Below are 20,439 nucleotides of genomic sequence, written 5' to 3'. Positions count from 1 at the left end.
AGGTAAATAAATACTTGAAGCATCATTGTTCTGTTGTACTGAGAAGTTAAGGACTTGCCCAGAGTCACACAGTAGTGTAGCTGCAGGGGGACAGTCGGGTCTTTTGAATTTTTTGTCTTCTCGTATTTTGCTGTCAGAGCTTGGGAGGTGAGGAGGGACATGCTCAAACTTTGCTCCTTTTTTAAAGATTTATTTACTTATTTGGCAGAGGGAGCATGCATGCACATGAGTAGGGGGAGCAGCAGGTGAGGGAGAAGCAGGCTTCCCGCTGAGCAGGGAGCCCGATGCGGGGCTCCATCCCAGGACCCTGGGATCATGACCTGAGTGAAAGCAGACGCTTAACCAACTGAGCGCCCCCCAGGCGCCCCGCTTTTTTTTTTTTTTTTTTAAATAGGCTCCACACCCAGTGTGGAGCCCAACCTGGGACTTGAACTTACGACCCTGATGAGATCAAGACCTGAGCTGAGATCAGTTAACCCGACTGTGACGAGCTCAGACTTTGGAAGCAGATGGCCATGGGTTCCAGTTTAGCGTGTCATATACCCTGTGTCCTTGGAAAATCACATGACCGCTGCTGACTGGAGGGGATCCCTCCTTCAGAGCAGGCACTCTGTCATTTTTCTTAGGGCTTCATTCTGCCCAGGGCACATCTGAGACCAGAGTTTGATGGCCTCCAACTGCAGCTTTTCCCTAACTTGCGAAATGGGGAAGGCCAGGAGTTCTGGGTCTCTGGCTCCTCTCTGGGTGTCAGGATGTAGCTGCCTTACGTGTTCTAATCTTTGGCTTGTTTTGCAAGATAAACTCTTAGGTTTGAGTTTCTGCTCAGGAATTTTTAGTAGGCTGTCTTTTTCACCAACTGTCTAAAACTATTTTTTTTTTTTAAAGATTTATTTATTTTAGAGAAGAGAGTGAGCACAAGTGGGGGGGAGGGGAAGAGGGAGAGAATCTCAAGCAGACTCCCCGCTGAATGCAGAGCCTGATGTGGGGCTATATCCCACGACCCTGAGATCATGACCTGAGCCGAAACTGAGAGTTGGACGCTCAACTGACTTGAGCCACCCAGGTGCCTCTAAAATTGTGTTTCTGTTTGGGAACCACATGAGCCTCTTGACAAGGTGCTTGGGTGTGTTGGGGCGTGTGTCCCCCACCCCCCCCCCCGCCCCGCAGTGCCTTTGCGTCTTTCCTTCTTGGCCATAATTCTCCTTTTCCATTTAAAGTTGCTTGTGCTCATCTAACTTTGAGTCTCTTCTGAGACTGCCTGTGGAGTTGAGCCTACCTTCTGTGTCCGTTTTATGGGATAGAGTAGTCACCATTATAGGAACTGAAGGTCTTCAGAAGGTTCTCATTGTTTATAGTTCTCAGCATCATTTCTTAGACCTCAGAGCCTTTTTTTTTTTTTTAAAGATTTTATTTATTTATTTGAGAGAGAGAATGAGAGACCGAGAGCACGAGAGGGGAGAGGGTCAGAGGGAGAAGCAGACCCCCTGCCGAGCAGGGAGTCCGATGTGGGACTCGATTCCAGGACTCCAGGATCATGACCTGAGCCGAAGGCAGCCGCCCAACCAACTGAGCCACCCAGGCGCCCGACCTCAGAGCCTTTTGATTGGAGGTGGGGATGTTGCGTCCGTGGCTCAGTGCTCTCTCCGGCGGCCGGGTCCCCTGGCTCCCCTGGTTGGTGGTTCATTGACCTCCACCACACATGGCCGCCACAGGGCTGGCCTCTGCACCTTAGGAGTTTTGCAGGTGTTTCCTTCTTGCTTTCTGACGATGCTCCCTCAGGCCTCCTAGAATTTCCCTTGTCCCTTTCCTGATGGAGGGAAGGCCTCATTATTTTCGTTGACTTTAGGATAGTGCAGTGGAATGTGCAGTGATTTGGGGCTTTACTTCTGTCTCCAGTTCAAGTGAAAGGCTTTTAAGAAACTTCTGAATCATGACCAAGCACTGTCAGAAAGAACAGCTCAGTATTAACGACACCAAAAATAACTACAACAAAAGCAGTTTTCCTTATGTTCTTTTATCTCTTCAGTATCCTAAAAAGTGTACTGTTAGCCCATTTTATAGTTGTGAAAACTGACTTGGGTGGTTCAGTAACTTGCTAGTGATTTGGCACAGCAGAGATCTGAACTCCTGTGTTTGGACTCCAAGTCCAAAAACTCCCAAGTCCTGAAAACATAGTTTTTGGCAGGTAATTTAAGCATTGGGAGGGACAGTTCCGAATAACTGCCCAATAGTTTATTTTGGGTCTCATCTCTCCAGATCTTAAATAGCTGCTGCCCCAAATGAGAGATTGTGCAAAATGAGAGCAAAGCAGCTGTTGGGTCCACACTGGGTCAGTTTTTAGGCCATGCCTACGTTTTCCTGGTCTCCTCCCTGTAATGCTCTGGATTTGGGCTGGGTTTTTGTTTTCGACTGTTTGAATATGTCTGTGGCTTTCCTTCTTGGGAAGGGGAGTCGGCTTGAGATTCTCTTCCTTCTTTCCTTTCTAAGGAAGTTTGGATGTTGTCTTGCTGCTCACCTCTTTGCTGGGTTAGGTTGGCGAGATTATAAGATACATTCTTTAGTGGTTGATCACAATCTCGAGTGGGAAAACCTGTAAAATGTTGTTAATATGGTTTTCTACCCACAGCATAAAAAATGTGCTCTGGGAACCGGGAGACTGGAGCCACTGCCTTTGCTCAAGGGAGTGGTCGGGTTTGAGTGGCATGAAGCAATAAATGGGAATTTCCCGCCGAGAGAGTTGAAATAATGGTGGCCTCTTTGGGTTGCAGAAGAAAGAAGGTATAGAAGGACACAAAGTTGAGATTGGGCTTTTTAAAAAAAATTTTAAGAATTAGTAATAACTTTATTTTTAAATACTTTAAGACTTGCAAGAAGTTGCAAAAAACCCTGTAGTTCCTATGTACTCTTCCCTAGCTCTCCCCAGTGACAGCTTCTTACACTGTAAAAACCAGGAAATTGATGTTGACCCAATGCTGTTAACTCAGGTGCAGACGTAATTTAGGCCGAATTCCACCAGTTTTTGCATGTACTTTTTTTTTGGGTGTAGTTGGGATGCAGGACTGTGCCATTGCAACAAAAAAATCTGCCTGTCATCTCTTGCATCCCTTCCCCCAGCTACCCCGCAGCTGTTCTCCATCACTCTTAACTCTGTCACTTCAAGAATGTTCTGTAAATGGAGCCGTACACTATACAACCCTTGGTGCTCATAGACAGTGTTGAGAAGGTGGGTGACGGGAGAGTCAGGGGGGGTGGTGTCAGAAAGTGGGATTAGCAAGGAGTCCTGGGGTTTAGATTCACAGGGAGTGTCTGTGACTTCAGTCTCGAGATGGTGCATTGTCCGCAGCTCTTCTAAGCAGTGAAGGAAAACCCTGGGCTTTGAGGAAGCTGAAGTCCGCCAGCAGGGTCACTTGGAGGCGCAGCTGCTGTGGAGTCAGACGGGGGCACCGCATGGAGAGACATTCCAGAAGAAAGATGGGCACAGTTTGCAGGTCGGGATAGGAGAGGAATTAGGGGCTGGAATTCGCAGCTTGGAAACGGCAGACAGTAATGCTAGTAGCCTTGGGTGCGCTGGGGCCGGGAGAGCCGGGCAGATTCGGGAGGTAAGGGATGGTGAGCGGCCGGGGCAGAGGCATGTGGGTGGCGGGGTTGCACTGGGCTGGCACGGAGTTCCAGCTGGGTGCCCGTCCGCTGCACGGGTGGTGGCTGCCTGGGGTGCTGGTTGGGGGCGTATTCTGAGGCCGAGCTCTGCTCTGGGGGGACAGATCTGCGGTTCCTGAGTGGGTGCTTGCCCGATTCAGAGGTGGGGATGGGGCCCACCTGCCACAACTCCCCCACCCCATCCTGCGCTCTCTGTTGCCGCAGGGACAGTAATGTGATAAGTAGCAAGTGTTAGAACATATCAAACTTGGCTCCTTTTTCTTCTCAGAGAGAAACAAAGAGCAAAGCTTGGCTTTAACCCAGGGCGGTGTAGTATGGCGTGGCTATGCAAGTGGGACAGCTGAAGCCAAGGAGCTTTGAAAGTTGATTAGTAATGCCAAATGCATTTTTCATTGCCAGAAACGATCCAAAGAAAACAGTAATAGCTATGCAGGTTTAAAAATATAAAATACTCGTCATCCTAGAACTATTTTAATGAATTCTCTCAAGGGATTATGAATTGTTGCAGAAGCCTGAGCTCCAGGAGGACACAGCTTTGCAGTTTCTCTGAGGCTTGGAGTGGGGAGCAGGTCGTTGCACACGTAGATTTTCTTTCCAAAGGGATCCCTCAGGTGCAGGTGGGCCTGCCCTCGCTGTGCCGTGTGGCATCGGGATGCTAACTTCTGCTGTGCCGTGTCTGCCCATTTCCTGTGGCTGGGGCTTCGAGGAGATCCCAGGTGTTAGGGTAGCTGGTCACCCCGGAACTTCCATATCTTAATCTGTGAGAAGCTTCTGTGCAGCTGTTGATTCTGGATTCACCTGGGGTACTTGCCCTGGCTCTGTGGCTCTTCCCGCAGTTCTTGAGCCCTGAAGGTTTTCCAGGCTTGTGGGGTCGGGGCTTAGGAGCTTTTCCAGAGCCCAGACTTGTGCCTGAGCCTTGCACCGAGGGAATGCATCTTCCACTTATTTTGGTCAGTTCTTAGGGATCCCGACCTTAATAGGATTAACTATAACAAATGCTCTGGTTTCTCTAGATCTTGTAATTAAAAATAAACAAGACAAGGTGTGAGTGCGTAGGAAGGTCCAGAAGGGAGCTAAGGTTTAATGAGACAGGCAGCCTGGTGGTGTTAGGGAGAAAGTGTCATTTCCCGGACTGTCTCTGGACGTAGCGGGGCGCGGTTCTGCGGGCACAGGGGAGCCGTGACTAGAGAAGAACCGTCGGTGTTGGCCGGCCTTCGGGGCAGACCTGGCACCGTCTGTGTGTCACCTGGCGCCGTGAGAAGGCGCTAGGTGCCCGCTCCTTAGTGCTTTTCTCTGGAGACACCGGTACTTCTCTTGTTCTTTCTCTGTGCTCTTGACCCTTCTGTCAGAGGAGGAAACAAAGATTTACAGACGTTGAGAAGCTTATGGGGTCATATTGTTTAGTAAACGTACAAACGAGATCCACGCTCTTCCATCGTGCGAAGCCTCTCCGTCCTCCTTCGGCCCAGAACGAGGCTCTCTAGGTCAGCTGTGCAGATGGGAATCTGCACTGGGTGGGCCTAAGTGATATTCCTGAGTGACAAGTCCAGGACGTGAGGGGTGGGATGTTAATGTGCTGGCAGCACCCCACCCCGGGCTCCCGGCCCCCCAGCCTTGTTGATCCAGGAGAAGTTCTGATGTTGGCAGGCGGGCCCCGACCTCCCCCCCCCCCCCCCCCCTGCGTCCGAGAAGGCGGAGCCACTGCGTGTCCTGACTCCTGCCTGGGATCTGGCTGGGGCTCTAGCAGTGGGGCCCTGCTGCCCCTCAGCCAGGTGGGATAGGTGGGGGGAGGCGCCGGCAGGCCTTTCTCATCTACGATGAGGACCAGTGCTTAGTTCAGCATAAACCTTTCCTTTTTTGGAGGGGTGGAGAGAGAATTTGAAGCAGGCTCCGCACCCAGCACGGAGCCCAGCATGGGGCTCGACCTCATGACCCTGAGATCATGACCTGAGCCAAAATCAAGAGTCAGACACTTAACGGACGGAGCACCCAGGCGCTCCCAGCATAAACCTTTCTAGAAAGAAAGTCCTCAAGATGGCGGGCGGGATGGCCCCTGTTTTACCAAGGAGATCTGCTTTGCTCGTAGCATAGATTCTGGCAGCAGAATGCTGATGTTGCTTTCTGAACTAGGTCATTGTTGGCACTGATTTTCTTATATGGCCGTGGGGCCACACGGCCTGATAATGAGTTGCCAAAGGGCAAGGGACCCTGCTTGTTGAGTCCCCTGCTGTCCCTGTATTAGCAGATGTCTCCCTTCATGCCAGGGACAGTCTGGAGCCTGGTTTACAGCTGCTCACACAGTGGCAAAGAGTGGGGACTGACACCAAACTCGAGCAGATGCGATACAAAGCAGCGGCCGCCGACTCCATGGGTACAGGCTTCGGGAAAGGGCTTTGGGGGAGAGGGTCCGAGCAGCAGTGTGAACAGCTGGGTCTTGCGTCAGGCCAAAGGAAAATTGGGCAGTTTATTAAAATGAAACACTCCTCCAGAGTAGAGAACATCTGTCTGTACCTGCTCCCCTCCCCCAGGATGGACACTTTTCTCCTGCAGTGATGGGTGATTTCTGTTGAATTGGTCACCTGTTATTGTGTAACCTCTCCCCAGAGTGTTGTGGCCTGAAACAGTGATGCTGGAGTATTGCTCATGACTCCTGGGGTTGACTGAGGGTTTTCCTGTGGGTCCTGCCTGGGCTCGTTCATGTGCTGGTGGTCAGCTGGAGGAGTGCTGGCCGTCTGCACTTGGCCCCGGGCTTTGGCTAGTGTCTTGGTTCTTCTCCGTGTGACCTCTCCAGCAGGCTAGCCCAGGCCTGTTTTTGTGCCGATGGACACATTCCAAGAGGTCAAAGGCAGGTGCTCTAGGGCCTCTTAAGGTTTAACCTTGGAAAGAGCCCAGCGTCACAGGAAATCCCAAGGCCAGCCCTGATTCAGGCCACCTCTTGGTGGGGGCAAGGGGCACAGTGGCTTTGGGGCGTGGACATAAGGGGATGGAGTTGTTACTGTAATAATCTACCAGCTTGCTTCCTGGCCCTGAGGATCCGTGTCCTTTACACCTGCAGGATATACTCCTCTCCCGTTTTTGCCCTTCCCTTGTGGCACAGCATCGACCTTAAAGTCTGTGCTCTGCCTGCCTCAGCCAAGGATGGCCGTGGTGGGGCCACCAGGTTGCAGCTCCTTAGATCTGGCTTCTCTTGATTCAGGGAGCTGTGACTTGAAAAGATACCCCCAAAACAAACCAGCCAACAAACGTGGCAAGGTTGGGACAAGGTAACCGCAGCAGCAGATAGTCTTATTTAAAGAGTGGGGGTAGCGAGGGGCATATAGCAGTAAACGGTCCCTGGCAGCTCTGAGGTCCGGCCCGGCACACGCTGTCCGGCCAGCATGCTCCTTCTCAGCATCATAAACTGTGGTGTCTGTTGGTGGTGGTGAGTAACCAACGCACCACAACCTGGTGGTTTCAAACAACAGATTTATTCTCTCTCATGCTTCTGTGGATGACAGGGCAGTTTGGCTGGCCTTTGCTGGGGGCCGTCAGTGGCTGCAGTGAGCAAGTGGTGGGGCTGGGGGTGACCTGAGCTGCGGTGCTTGCAGGGGCTGAGTGGGTCCCTCCCACATGCGTTCGTTCCCAGCCTCACCAGCTCTTTTGGGGCCTAGGTTTAGAAGTCCCCACATTCTGTTGGCCAGAGCATGTGTCAAGACCTGCCCAGATTCAGGGGATGGGGATGTAGGCTCTTTCTTGCTGGGAGGGAGTGCCAGTCACTTCGCAAAGGTGCATGGTCATAGAGAGATGCGATTAATTGGCAGTTATCTTGGTAGCAGGCTCCCACGCTATCCTCTCCAACGTTGTGGGAGTTTGGATACATTTTTGTTGGCTTCATTTTCTATTAATTCTCGAAAAGGAAATGCCGCTGTTCTTAGCATGGGGATGGGACAGTTAACAGAGGGGTGTCAGGTTAGCTAACCTGAAACAGGCCATGTCTTAGTGGCATGTCTGCTTGTCAGGGCTGCTTTGCTTCTCTCCCCAGGTCTCCTGAGCAGTGGTTCTCAAAGTGTGGTCCCTGGACCGGTGGAGTCTGCGTCACCTGGGTGCTCTCTGCTTCTTGGGCCGCACACCACATTTACTGAACCAGAAATTCCGGGGCGGGGCGGGGGGGCAGGCAGTCTGTGTTCTGACAAGCCTGCCGGGTGATTCTGATGCCCCAAAGACTTGAGAACCACTGTTCCTGCAAATTCAAATGGCTCTTACTACTGCTTCCTTACCCTTGCAAGCTGGAGATGTTGCCATCCCCACTCCCTCTTTCCTGGGCCCTCTGTCCCTCTGATTTAGGATATTCTTTGTAGTATCTACCCCAGATGGTGTTTGTGTCAGTGTAAGGCTGGGGCTTTCTTTCTGCTCCGGGGACATTTATTGGCCATCAGTCATTGTGCCCAGGAACATGGGTATAAAAGTGAGTAAAACATGGTCCCTGAGTTCCCTCAGCTTCTAGTCTAGTGAAGGAGGTAGTGTGGGAGGGTTGGCCAGTTCAAGGAAAGGTCAAGTGCAGTTCAGGTATGTTTTAGCTTGAGGTGTCCATGTAGAAATATATATCTAGCAAGTCATTGATCTTAGGAGTTAAAATTCAAAAGGCAGGGCTGGAGCTGGCAATTTTGGAAGTTACCGTATACATGAAAATTTAAAACCATTTTTCCTCAGAGATGGCTATTCATCAGAATTAATTGGGGTCTTAGAAAAATATGGATTATGTACCCCTGCCCTATGGATGACTGAGAGTTTTGGGATCTCCCATGTGTCCCAGGGGATTCTGACCAGCCAGGTTTGGGAAACAGCCCCAAACGTGAAACTGCATGGGGAGAAGTAGCCAAGGGGTAGGAGGGCCAGTGTGGAGCCCCAGGGGGGAATGCCTGTCATATGCGGAGGTGGGAAGACTCCTCTGGGAGCGGGGAGCGGGGGGGCGGATGGGGAGGAGACAAGTGCAGAGCAGGGTTTAGATGCCAGGGGACTGGAAAGTTACCAGAGGGAGGGCTTCGTGGAGGAGGATCGGATTAGGCACTGCAGCCCTGGTGGCCAGAGCTGGAGCCGGCCTGCAGAGGGACCGGCGAGGGGCGGGGCACCTGGCTGGACCCAGTGACTTGCAGGGAACTCTCAGGGAAGGAGAAGGTGAAGGAGGAAGGCAACCAGGGAAGCCCAGTGTGTTTGTTTTTTCAAATGGGAGAAACCCGAGCAGGCTGGCAAGGGCGATGGGTCTGTAGAGAGGGCTGAATGGAAGAGGGAGCAGCGAAGCAGGCTACTGATGAAGCCACGGCCCAGGGGTCAGAAGGATGGACTCCAAAGCTCAGCGCTTAGGATTGGCCTTGAAGAAAAGGAGGGCCACCCCCGCTCATCCCAGAGGGAAGGAGGTAAGGGAAGGGGTTTGGAAACGGGAGTTTCTAGCTGCTGAAAATGGGTGTGGTCTCTCTCATGTTCCTTTTTCCTGGCAACCCGGGATGCGTTTCTTGCTTACTTTGTTCATTTTTACGGATAGAGTTAGTGGGTTTTGTGAGCTTTTACCTTGTTCAGTGTGCAGTCTCAAAAACGGGGCTTCTTTGGCGTCCGTGAGCCCACCCATGACTTAGTGTGCATGTGTTAGGGTATGTTATTTCTGCGGGGTTCACATTGTAGCACAAAGCAGCACCTCCACACTGGAAATGGGCGGGCTGGGGTTCAGCAGTTCCTCATAAGGCACTGCTTGGAACTCGGTGTGTTTCACCTTGAAAGCAAATTAGCGGTTAGTGCCTGGTTGGCCCACAGAGCTCCGCTAACTCACAGTGCTGCCAACATTGCTGTAATTCTGTGTTGATCTCCCCCCTCCATACCTCCTCTTCCTGTGCCTGTTATCCTCCCCCTTTTTCAGCCCCCCTCCTTCCCCATCTTCCTTCCTTCTCCATGTTTCTGTTCCTTACAAGGACTGGTAGACTTTGAGGGTGGGCCTGGCATCCTGTCACTCATGGGAAGCATTTTTGAGGGAAGGTGTGTAATGTGGCGGCTCCCAGGGTCCTGTCTTACTCTGTGGGGTTTCGGGTGGTGCCAGCAGTATTTTGGGCTGGGTGGTTCCTCGTGCTAAGATAGGCAGTGGCCCTAAGTCTCCTTGCTGAATGTCAGTCTCGCCCCTCAGTTTGAGACAGACACCCTCCCTCACCCCATACCATTTCCACGCACCCCCTGGGGTTGACAGGTTGCTGCTTGTTGAGAACTCAGCTGCTCACACATCTTTCTGGTCAAGGAGCCGTTAGGATGGGTGTTGGGAGTCCCCTTGGAAATGTACACAGTGTGTGTGTGTTCACCTAATCACGCTAGTGATTAAGAGCTTTCAGAAGCAATTTCAAGGGCACGATGTCTACGAGACAAAAGAAAACAGGTTCTTACTGTTTCCTGGGATCTGGTTAAAATACTTAGGCCAAGGTAGTACTGTAGGTAAAGATGAGTAGGATTGCATTTGCGGGACTTCAAACATGGCTTGTTAGGAAATGATTAAGTGCTGGTTAACCTATATTACAGTATATACCAACCTGAACTTAGAAAATTTGGCAGGGGGAAGCAGAAGGAGAAAAGTGGAATATTTGCTTAAGTAAGAGTGTTTTTCAGTAAATCCATATATCCTAATGCATTGAAATAAGTGTTTTGGTTTTTATTTAATAACTGGGTTATTGTTCTCGTTTGCACACTTGCCGGGTTTCATAGAGGCGAGGCTTAGAAATCTCTGTGTCCTGAGTGTGAAGAGCTGTGGTCACAACCAGCCTTGACCGTTAAATGAAAAAGACTGGAGGACTGTGTTCTGTATGTTTGTAAGGAAAAAAAAAAAATCCGTCCCCATCTTGTGAGTTACTGAAGTTTCTCTTCTTTTCCTTCTCTCCTACAGAACCTGAAAGCAGATCCAGAAGAGCTTTTTACAAAACTGGAGAAAATTGGAAAGGGCTCTTTTGGTGAGGTGTTCAAAGGCATTGACCTTCGGACTCAGAAAGTGGTTGCCATAAAAATCATTGATCTGGAAGAAGCAGAAGATGAGATAGAGGACATTCAACAAGAAATCACAGTGCTGAGTCAGTGTGACAGTCCATATGTAACCAAATACTATGGATCCTATCTGAAGGTAAGGCTTGAAAATAAGAACGCGATGTTCCATGATGCGGTGCTTGACCGAGTTGGAGCAGTGGACGTGAAGGGTGTCGGTAGCACAGCAGGCTTTCAGAGGAAGGAGAAATGTTCTGACCTTTGCAATCAAAAGAACCTGGCTTTGATAGTTTTATCATCTTAAAGGTCACCTATAGAAATATATTTTGGTTAAAGTGTTTGTCGGCGTTCCCTTTCAAGGAGGAAAGTATTTCTGAGTGAGACTTTGTCATCAAAGACACATTTATTCTGAAGGTATTGTAACGACAACCATGAATTGATCCCCGTAAAACCATGAATTTAGCATGGTTTATCGTAAAAACTCATGCTGACCCAAGAATATTAGCCTCTTGATATTTTCAGTTATCAAATGCAGTTTAATGTTGTTTTAAAAACTGCTGGAACTGATAATGTTCAGTGAGCTAGTTCATCTACATTTGACTTTGAAGAATTCTAGGTAAGTAAATAATTACTTAAAAGAGTTACAGTACAACACTACACGTTGTCCTTGATTTCACCTAGTTCTGTGAATAGGAAAGACAAGCATTGAGTTGGTGTTCCCAGTCCTTCCTGGGGCCATTTTAGATGTCGTTGGGCACTCCGGTTACACCACTAAGAAAGCAAAAGGCTGTCCGTTGGGTTTCAAGTCCCTTGACTTATGCCTGTTTTACTGACCTTAACAGTGTAGTATCTTCCGAAGTGGGGTTTTGGAAATCTTAAGAATTGAACAAAAATTCTAAAATAACTCCTGTGGAAACTAAAACTTCATAGGTAGGAAGAACTTCCCGAGAGCAAGGCAGCGGTAAGCCCAGAGAATGTATGGCCAGGCTTCCTTCCGACCTGGGTTTATCCTCTATAAATTCTTCATGTTGCAGCTCAACACCTACTCTGCTGTCAGAAGGGACAGTGCAGGCTTTGATTTTGTGGAAATGGGATAATAAGGTATAAGTGGAAAGGCGGACATTTTGAGAACCCATTGATTCACTTAAATATTTAAAGAAATAAAAATCGAGTGGTAATCCAGTCTTTTTTTGGCAATATGACGTAGGTTCAAATGGCAAAGGATGGCAGTCTGCCGTAGGCCAAATGCAGCCTTTTAAAATGGAAAGAGTAAGTTTTGGAGTCTGACGTCTTAGACTTGAATCTTGCTTGTCTTGGCATGTGGCTTTGAGCAAGTTTATTTGTTTTTTAAAAAATTTCCCTGCTTCCTCATTTGTAAAATGGAAAATTATGGTATATACCTCATTTTTGCAAAGATTAAATGGTATCAAGTATGCAAAAATACCTGGCATGTGGTAGCTACTTAATGAGTGTTAATGTCCTTCCTTAATTTATTCATACCCCATCTCTGAAATTACCTTGCAATAAAGGACGTATTCACTGAGGTCAGAGCAAGGAGGAGGAAGTATGACAATGATAACAATGGATGGTGGGGTGGGGTGCATCCACTTTGGGTCTTGACAGGGCAGAGAGGGAAGCACTGTATGCTTTGATTGTCATGGTCCAAGAGAACACGTGTGACTTCCATATGGGAAAGCAAAGGTCTTCTTGATGTTAAATTTCTATTGAGAAAAACAAATAGCCGAAGAAACTCAACTTGAACTCTGTCTGCTAGATCACTTACTATTCTTTGTGAAATGACTTTGACAGTAGTTTTATAGTAAAGTCAGAGTTACATTTCATGTGGTATGTTGATGTTATATTTTAATATGAATCATGGTACCTTTGGCAAAGGAAGGGTGGAAGGTTCTCAAAAATTTTTGGTGATTTATGCCAGCTAATAGTTAACTATGGAAATAAAGGATCAGTGGTTCAAAGGTATCTTTTTCAACCCAGTTCTCCAGCAAAATTTTTACTGTGTGCTGGAATAGATTGCTTTATTGTGGCCAAACATGGTGGTGACTGTACATGTTTAGAGATTCCGTCTGGTATGTCCTGTTCTTGCTTGAGTGACTTGATTCTAGAACATATATTTCAAGTGAGCCTCACCTTGATCCAGAGTTGCCCAGTGATGTCAGCTGCTAGAAAAACCCCCCCTAAATTTATAATAGCTCACACGTGATACAAGTTTATTTCTTGCTTGCTGGTAGTCCTGATTTATGGGCAGTTTTCCTCCAGACAGTGATTGAAGAACCCTGGTTCCTCCTTTCTTGTTCTTCTTTCCACCTTCCGTGCATGGCTGTGCTCGTGGGCTTTAAGTCACCGTGGGAGCTAAAATGGAGACTCCTGTGAGAAGTGTCCGTGTGCCCAGGCCTAGATATGGAACACGTTTTTTCTGCCCACATTCCCCTGGCCAGTCCCCAGTCATACCACCACACCTGACTATGGAGAGGCCGGGAAGGAGCATCTCATCATGAGCTTCCTGGAGCAGGCATTGGGCTTGGTGCTCAGCCAGCCGTCCCTTTCCAAAGCCACTTACTCTGTAAAGGAAGTAGAATAACTCCCGGAATGATGTTCTCCACTGACTGTCTTCAGGAGGATGAAAAGTTCGGATAACTTTGTCTAGAGTGTTTTCTATTTTACTAGGCAGATTGTCTTTTAGAGGCTAGAACTGCCTCAAGAATGCCAAAAATAGTATCACCATTGTGAAAACTTGACCTTGGCTTCTTAAACCATGTAAAACTGGATTCTGTTTAATTGGATTAAAAACATAAAGGAACTTCTCTAGTTAAGTTAAGTTGGGCTGGGCAAGAATCCAGACCTGTGACTCTTATCTGCTGGTTCCTGTATAACAGTTTCACGAAGTCACTTGGCCCAGAGGAAGAGCCTCAGTGGTGAGCCAGTTTAGGTTTGTAAATTCCTAACTGTTGGGTAAGATACAAATTAAATTGACACCTAAGACGGATGGGTCAGTGGGTCTTTGACACTAAGTTGAAAATTACTGTGCTTTCTCTGGTTTTTGTTGCCCTTCTAAGAACTCCCCATAGCATTCAGAGGTAATATTCTTAGTTCTTTAAGGGCTGATGGGAGAGAGGGCCTTCCATTTCACCTGGTGTTAAGGACTTTCCCATACCAAGATTGGGCAAAGAAAGAAATGAGCAGAAACTAGTTTCTTTGTATTGGGTTAGCACTTAAAGGTCCCCTAACTATGTGTCCATTGGTTTTAATCATCTGGTTTAGAAAAAGAGATTAAGCACAATAGGTAAGCAGTGGTCTGAATATATTGAATGTTACTGAAGATGAGGGGAGTGGAGCTGATTTCTTACTGTGTGGCTGTGATCAAATCACAGAACTGCGGTGTAGCAAGTTTGTCCCCCAAAGATTGAAAACAAAAACAAGATTGGGCGAAGAAAGAAATGAGCAGAAACTGGTTGAAGGAGGAGAGGCAATAATTCAGTGATGAGAGCTTAAGGTTCTGTTGATGAATCTGAAGCCCCGATGGGTCTTAAAGATTACCAGGGACCAAAGAAGAACTGCATTTGTTGTAGTTCAGGTGTTTAATGTGTGGGAAATTAAACCATTGAGAATATTTAATTAACCAGAAGCCTCTGAATCCCAGCCATAAACCACTGGAATTTCCTGTCACAAAAATACCATCCACAAGGTCATAATGAAACTGTGTGTGTGTGGGGGGGGGGTGCTTTGGGTGGTGTGCAGGAGAAGAGAGAACTTTTTGGTTTTTTAGTTAAGCAGTAAAGACACAGTAAGATCATAACAGAGGACATGATGTTATATAGGATTCTAAGCCTGTTTTCTTTTTGTGCAGCGTTCACAAGTGCTATTCATCCTCTTTAGCTACACAGATCTCTTAAGTGTTTTTGTTGTTGCTGTTGTTCTGCGGAGATAAGCGGGTTATTAGAATCTCCACTTTGAGATTCACAGAGCCAAAGCCAGGATTTTAGTCTTGGATCTTAGCATAGGTACTTAACTGTCCGTGCATTCTTTAGGCTGCCAACTTCCTCAGGGATAAAACGTAGAAAAAGAAATTTCACTTGCGGGATTACTGATCAAGATTGAGAACATGTAGATAAAGTGCCTGGCGTGTAGGAGATCTTTAGCAAATGATAATTTTTTTTAATAAGAGACAAGTTACCTGTGCCAAATGAGTCAAAATTCGTGAGTCTTTTTTTTTTAGATTTATTTTTTAGAGGGGGGAGGGGCAGAGGGGGAGAGAATCTCAAGGGGACTCCCCACTGAGTGCAGAGCTCAACTGGGGGTGGGGCGGGGGGTGGGGCTTGATCTCACGACCCTGAGATCATTACTAGAGCCGAAATCAAGAGTCGGGCGCTTCACCGAGTCACCCAGGTGCCCCCCAAAATTCATGAGTCTTAAAAACATTATTAGCATACTAAAAATTAGGTTTATCGTTTTTCTTTTATAATAAATTACTTAGTATTTTCAAACATTAAGCCGGCTTAACCAAAGCAAATCAAGTGCAAGGCAAAAAATCCAGAAAACAGAAAAGCTGTGTTTATCTTAGTTGTTTTTGTTGTAGTATTAATACTAAGGAAACATGTCCATGGAGTGAGTAGGTGTCTTAATAGTGAATTCAGGTCCCCAACCTAAAACTAAGTTATTCTTCAGTTCTAAAGAATTTTAGGGTAATTTTACTCGTCAGATTCACTAGAAAACTAATATGGAAAAGTCCCCTGATGAGTTTTAGAAAACTAAGTGCTCTACGTAAATAGAAATTAGGCTGGTAAAAGGGTTGGCTGTGTTGTGTACATTACAAGAACACTTTGCAATGATTTTTTTAGAGTTAAATTATTTTGACTTCTGAAGTCTTTTTCTTCTTCCTTTTCCAAAGGGAAAATAGTTCCCGATGAAATACAAAAAACAGTCATTTTGCCCTTAGGAAAAGAAGTAAAAGAAAAACATGTATAAATGGCTGGCATCTTTGTGAACGAGGCTGCTGGGTGGGTTACCATCCACCCACTACGCTTATGCTTCTTGTCCCACTGTGACTACTAACGGCCTCTCCCTTGACTTTCAGAAGCATCCAAGTTTGGAAATATAATCAGCCTATTATGCTTTATCTCCAGAAAAAAACAAAACCAAACCAAAACTACAGTCTCTTGCTTCCCCATATTATATTATAACTTCATGATCTTTTAATCTCCGAGATGAAATAAGAGTGTTGTGACATGATAATAAACATACCTGTTGGGACATGTCTGAATTTATCTTCACTCACACTTTTTTCCCAACCGCCTGCCCCATGGTACATCCTGCTTTTGTATTGACCTGGTTTCAGACATAGTTAGGGATATAGATGGATTATTAGTTTTGGGAAGCATTTCCGTTCCCATGTATGCCTGGTATGTGTATTAACCTTCCTGTGCCTCAGGAATTCTTACATAAGCACATGGGTTCCTTCTCGCTCATGCCTTTCCTAGCCTTGACGGCGGAGAGTCCCAGCACATTCTCACTGAGATACAGAAAATGCGATACCGTCAGTATAGCGCATGAGCAGTGATTGCAGCTCAGTTGAACTTGAGTCAACAAGGCAGATTTAAAGGGCCAGAGAGGAAAGTCGGGATTCTCCTGTTGTTAGGAGTCACTATGCAGAATGGGACTTTCTCTGGTTGTAACAGAGAAGGGCATGTGAAATTGGGGCCCAGCCCAGCCACCTAAATGCAGTAGGGTGGTACCTCTCTGTACCTCCTGCCAGTTGCCCCAGACTGCCCCCTCCCGCACTGACCGTACCTGTGGCCATGTCTGGAGACATTTTTAATTGTCGCTTCTGGGGGGATGCAGTAGTGGGTGGACACCAGGGATGCTCCTACATATCCTGCAGAGCCCAGGACAGCCCCCACAAGAGAGAGTCACCCAGCCCAAGCGTCCTTAGTGCCATGGTGGAGACAGTGCTGCCCATGGAGTGAACCGTGATCTTTTGTCCCAGAATAGAAGGAATGGTATTTCTAGGGTTGGAGTTCAGACTCTGGGAAGTATCCCAAGGGGTATTTTGGACAATCTCACAGACCATGGTTATGCCCGTGTGATTTTTGTGGCCAGACTGCATGTGAGCTTTGTGAGCAGCATGAGCAGGATGCGTCCACATTCCGGACAGTGATTTTATGCTCTCTGTGCTAGTAGGCTAAGCTCTGAAATGTCAGACAGTGTTTTGGGTACAGTGGTATCTGAAAGATGCTTTTCTGGGTGACTTTTGTTCTATCTATCTATCTATCTATTTTATTTTATTTTATTTATTCATGAGAGACAGAGAGAGAGAGAGAGGCAGAGGGAGAAGCAGGCTCCCAAGGAGCAGGGAGCCCGATGTGGGACTCGATCCCAGGACCCTGAGATCACGACCCGAGCCGAAGGCAGACACCTAACCATCTGAGCCACCCAGGCGCCCTTTTGTTCTGATGTAAGATAGGACAAAGGCTGTGGGATTTCTTGGAACATTGTGGGTCAATAAGCTTGTTCACAGCAGGTGTTGTTTACTTAAATATTGTCAATGACCCTTTCTCATTTAACGTCCATTATAAACTCTGCTGTTTTAAACAAAGTCCTGGAGAGCAATGCTGGTCTGGCTGCCTGGGGATCCAGGTCACCGAAATGAGAGGGAGCCTTCCCTCACCGCTGAGTGTCTTAATGGGAAGCGTGATTCTTCCTTGAGCACTCGTGGGCTTACTGCAAAGTTAATATCCCTGAGACATTATTTAATACCTGGACGAGTGCTGCATAACTCGAGGCCCTCCTCCCCTTGATATTTTGCGTGTTTTCTTGATGACAGCCAAGGTCAAAAGTTAATGTGTAAGGTGTTTTTTCTTTTTAAATTCTCTTTGATCACTGTTGTTTTTAAACATGGCGTGTCATTCTTAGTCCTAAAGCAGAGATCGTCCCACTGTAGCGTTCGAGTTTTGGGCTAACTGCCTAATCAATAAAATGGCCTATTCTGTTAAATCAAGCATTGGTCTTTCTTTCTTTCTTTTTTTAAACTGTATTTCTTCCCACCTTTTCCACTTATGGACATCAGATGAGGAGAGTGGGGCTTCCCCTCCCCCCCATTTTTGAGTTTGTGGCGCCATCATCACTGATATGTGTAAGACCCTGGTCTGTTTTCATCCATTTTATTATATTTCCTCCTTCATCCCCACTGCCTTTTTCTTTTGTATTATAGGTTTTGATATGTCTTAGGATATGTGTGTCCTCAGTAGATACAGTATTTTGCGTACTGTGTATGAATTTATTTTTCCCTACCACATAGTTGTTTTTCAAAAATTGCACACAGTAAAATTAACACACGTATGGATTCTTATAAGCACCATTACACATACGACACAGAACAATCCCAACATCCCAAAGAATTCGCGACCCGTCGCCCACCTCACCCTGTGGCATCCATTGATATGTTTTATCGTCCCTGGGGTTTTGCATTTTCCAGAGTGTCATATAAATGGACTCCAACACCTTTGTTCCTTCTTTCAATTAGCATGATGTATTTGGGATTCATTCACATTTGTGTATATCAGTTGTTTGTGCCTTTTTATTGTTGAGTGGTATACCATTGTCATGATGTACCATATTGACCTATTGAAGGGCATTTGGGTAGTTTCCAGATTTGGGCCATTATGTGTAATACTGCTCTAAAAGTTCACCTACGGTTTTGTATGCACGTAAGCTTTCACTTCTCTAGGATAGATACTGGAGGTAGGACTGCTGAGTCATATGGTTAAGTGTGTATTTGATTTTCCACAGTGACCGTATCATTTTGCGTTGTCATTGTCAGCATTTTTTATGTTAGCCATTTTTGTAAGTGTGTCATGGTATCTCATTGTGGTTTTAATTTGCATTTCTCCAATGACTTACGATTTTGAGTATCTTTTCATATGGCTCTTATTATTCCCATCAGCACTCTGGACTGTGTATTCTGGAGTGGGATACTCGGTTAATACCACCATGCTGTTTTGATTAGCTTTACCACCTTACACTCCGAGGCTTTTGGTTTCTCTGGTGGTTTTTTGTTTTCCTTTTTTTCTTCTTAAAAACAGCTTAAAGGAGATAGAATTCACATGCCATATAGTTCATCCATTTAAATGCGCTCTTCGCTGGTTTCTGGTGTATTCCCAGAGTTGTGCAGCCATCACCATAGTGAGCATTAGAACATTGTCATCACCCCAGAAAGAAACCCATGCCCGTGACTGGTCACTCTGCATTTCCTCCCAATTTCCCCAGCCCTAGGCACCCAGGGATCTACTTTCTGTCTCTGTAGATTTGCCTATTCTAGAAACTTCATATAAATGGAATCCTATGATACGTGGCCTTTCGTAACTGGCTTCTTTGACTTAGCATCATTTTTTCAAAGTTCATCCATGTTCTCGCATGTGCTGATACTTCATTCCTTTTCATGGCTGAATAGTAGTCCATTGTATGTATATACCACATACACATTTCTGTTTTTTAGTGTTTGATATGTATATTTAGGTTATTGATTTTTTAAAAATAATTGAATTTTTTTTTTTTAGGATTTTTTTATTCATTTATTTGAGAGAGAGCCAGAGGAGAGCGTGCACACACAGGGAGAGGGGGAAGCAGGCTCCCCGCTGAGCAGGGAGCCCGATGCCGGACTCCATCCCAGGGCCCTGGGACCATGACCTGAGCCGAAGGCAGACCCTTAATTGACTGAGCCCCCTAGTCACCCCTAGGTTATTGATTTTTTAAGTCCATATTGGATATCACAAGTATCTTCTCTGACTCTGTTGCACTTTTAACTGAGAGGTATCCTTTGTTGAAAGAAATCTTTGATTCTAGTATAGTCAATCTGTTAGTTTTTCACCTCTGGTTTGTGCCTTTGGGATCCTGTTTAAGGAAACTACTAGTTCCCTTAGGTTATAAAGTGTTTATAATTTTTTCTTCTATTAGCCTTATAGTTTTGCTTTTTATTAGATCTTTATCTGGTATATGGTGGGAAGTAGGGATTTTATTTTTCTGTTTTATTTTTCTATCTATAGTGGGATAGATTTTCCATTACTAGTTTATAAATGATCTGTCCTCTCCCCACTCAGGTATGATGCTGTAGCACACGAAAGTCTTACATATTTCTAGGCCTGTTTCTGGATTTTCTGTTCTCTTGCGAGGCCAGTATCATTCATGTTATATGTGTGTGATTATTAGCTTGACTTTAAGTCTTAATATCTGGAAGAGATAACCCGCTTCACCTCTCCCATATACAAACAAAAGCTTTGCATGAGCTCTTTGAAGATCTTTATTCTACAGTATAAGGTTTAGAATGAATTTGTACATTTTCTGTTTAAAATCCTACTGAAATTTATTTTTGAGGAGAATTGACATCTCAAGCCAAACACAAATGCCTTTTCTTTTGGGTTGTCTTTTTGTGAACTTCAATAAAGTTAAATTTTTCTCCCATAAAAGATCTTGTGGATTTGTAGGTCAGTCCCTAGACACATAACTTTTTATTGCTATTTTGCGTGATATATTTTTAGATTGCTTATTAGTGATGATTTTTCACATTGTTTTTGGTAATCTTGCTGAATTCTTGTTAGTTTGCTATGCATATGCTCACATCTGTAAGTAATGGTAGTTTTCTGTCTTCCCTTCCACCCTCGTCAGCATCTTCCATCTTAGGTTTTGGCTGTGACCTCTAGTGCTGTGTTGATTATGTAGTGATAGGAAGGATATGCTGTGTTGGTCCTGATCTTAAAGGAAATGCATCTTAAATTTTTCTTTAATAGG

At 46.1% G+C, this 20,439-nt stretch overlaps 1 protein-coding gene across 4 annotated transcripts in view; it reads left to right on the top strand.

Moving 5' to 3' along the window:
• Positions 1 to 20,439, top strand: part of STK24 (serine/threonine kinase 24) — a 111,258-nt gene that overhangs the window by 36,990 nt on the left and 53,829 nt on the right. For 2 of the 4 annotated variants that reach the window (XM_081815129.1, XM_081815126.1), the window contains exons 1-2: positions 8,958 to 9,050; positions 10,550 to 10,780. In XM_081815129.1, coding sequence (XP_081671255.1) covers positions 8,973 to 9,050; positions 10,550 to 10,780 — 309 coding nt within the window. In that variant the 5' untranslated portion in view covers positions 8,958 to 8,972. Of the gene's footprint in view, positions 1 to 8,957; positions 9,051 to 10,549; positions 10,781 to 11,871; positions 11,911 to 20,439 lie in introns of those variants that run through there. The other 2 variants (XM_081815128.1, XM_081815130.1) reach the window with 2 other exon arrangements.

This window comes from Leptonychotes weddellii, chromosome 3 (genome assembly GCF_054177405.1).
Source record: "Leptonychotes weddellii isolate Sample4059 chromosome 3, ASM5417740v2, whole genome shotgun sequence".
NCBI classification, from domain to species: domain Eukaryota; kingdom Metazoa; phylum Chordata; class Mammalia; order Carnivora; family Phocidae; genus Leptonychotes; species Leptonychotes weddellii.
The sequence above is the reverse complement of the archived record's forward strand: the minus strand, read 5'-3'. Positions and strand labels throughout refer to the sequence as shown.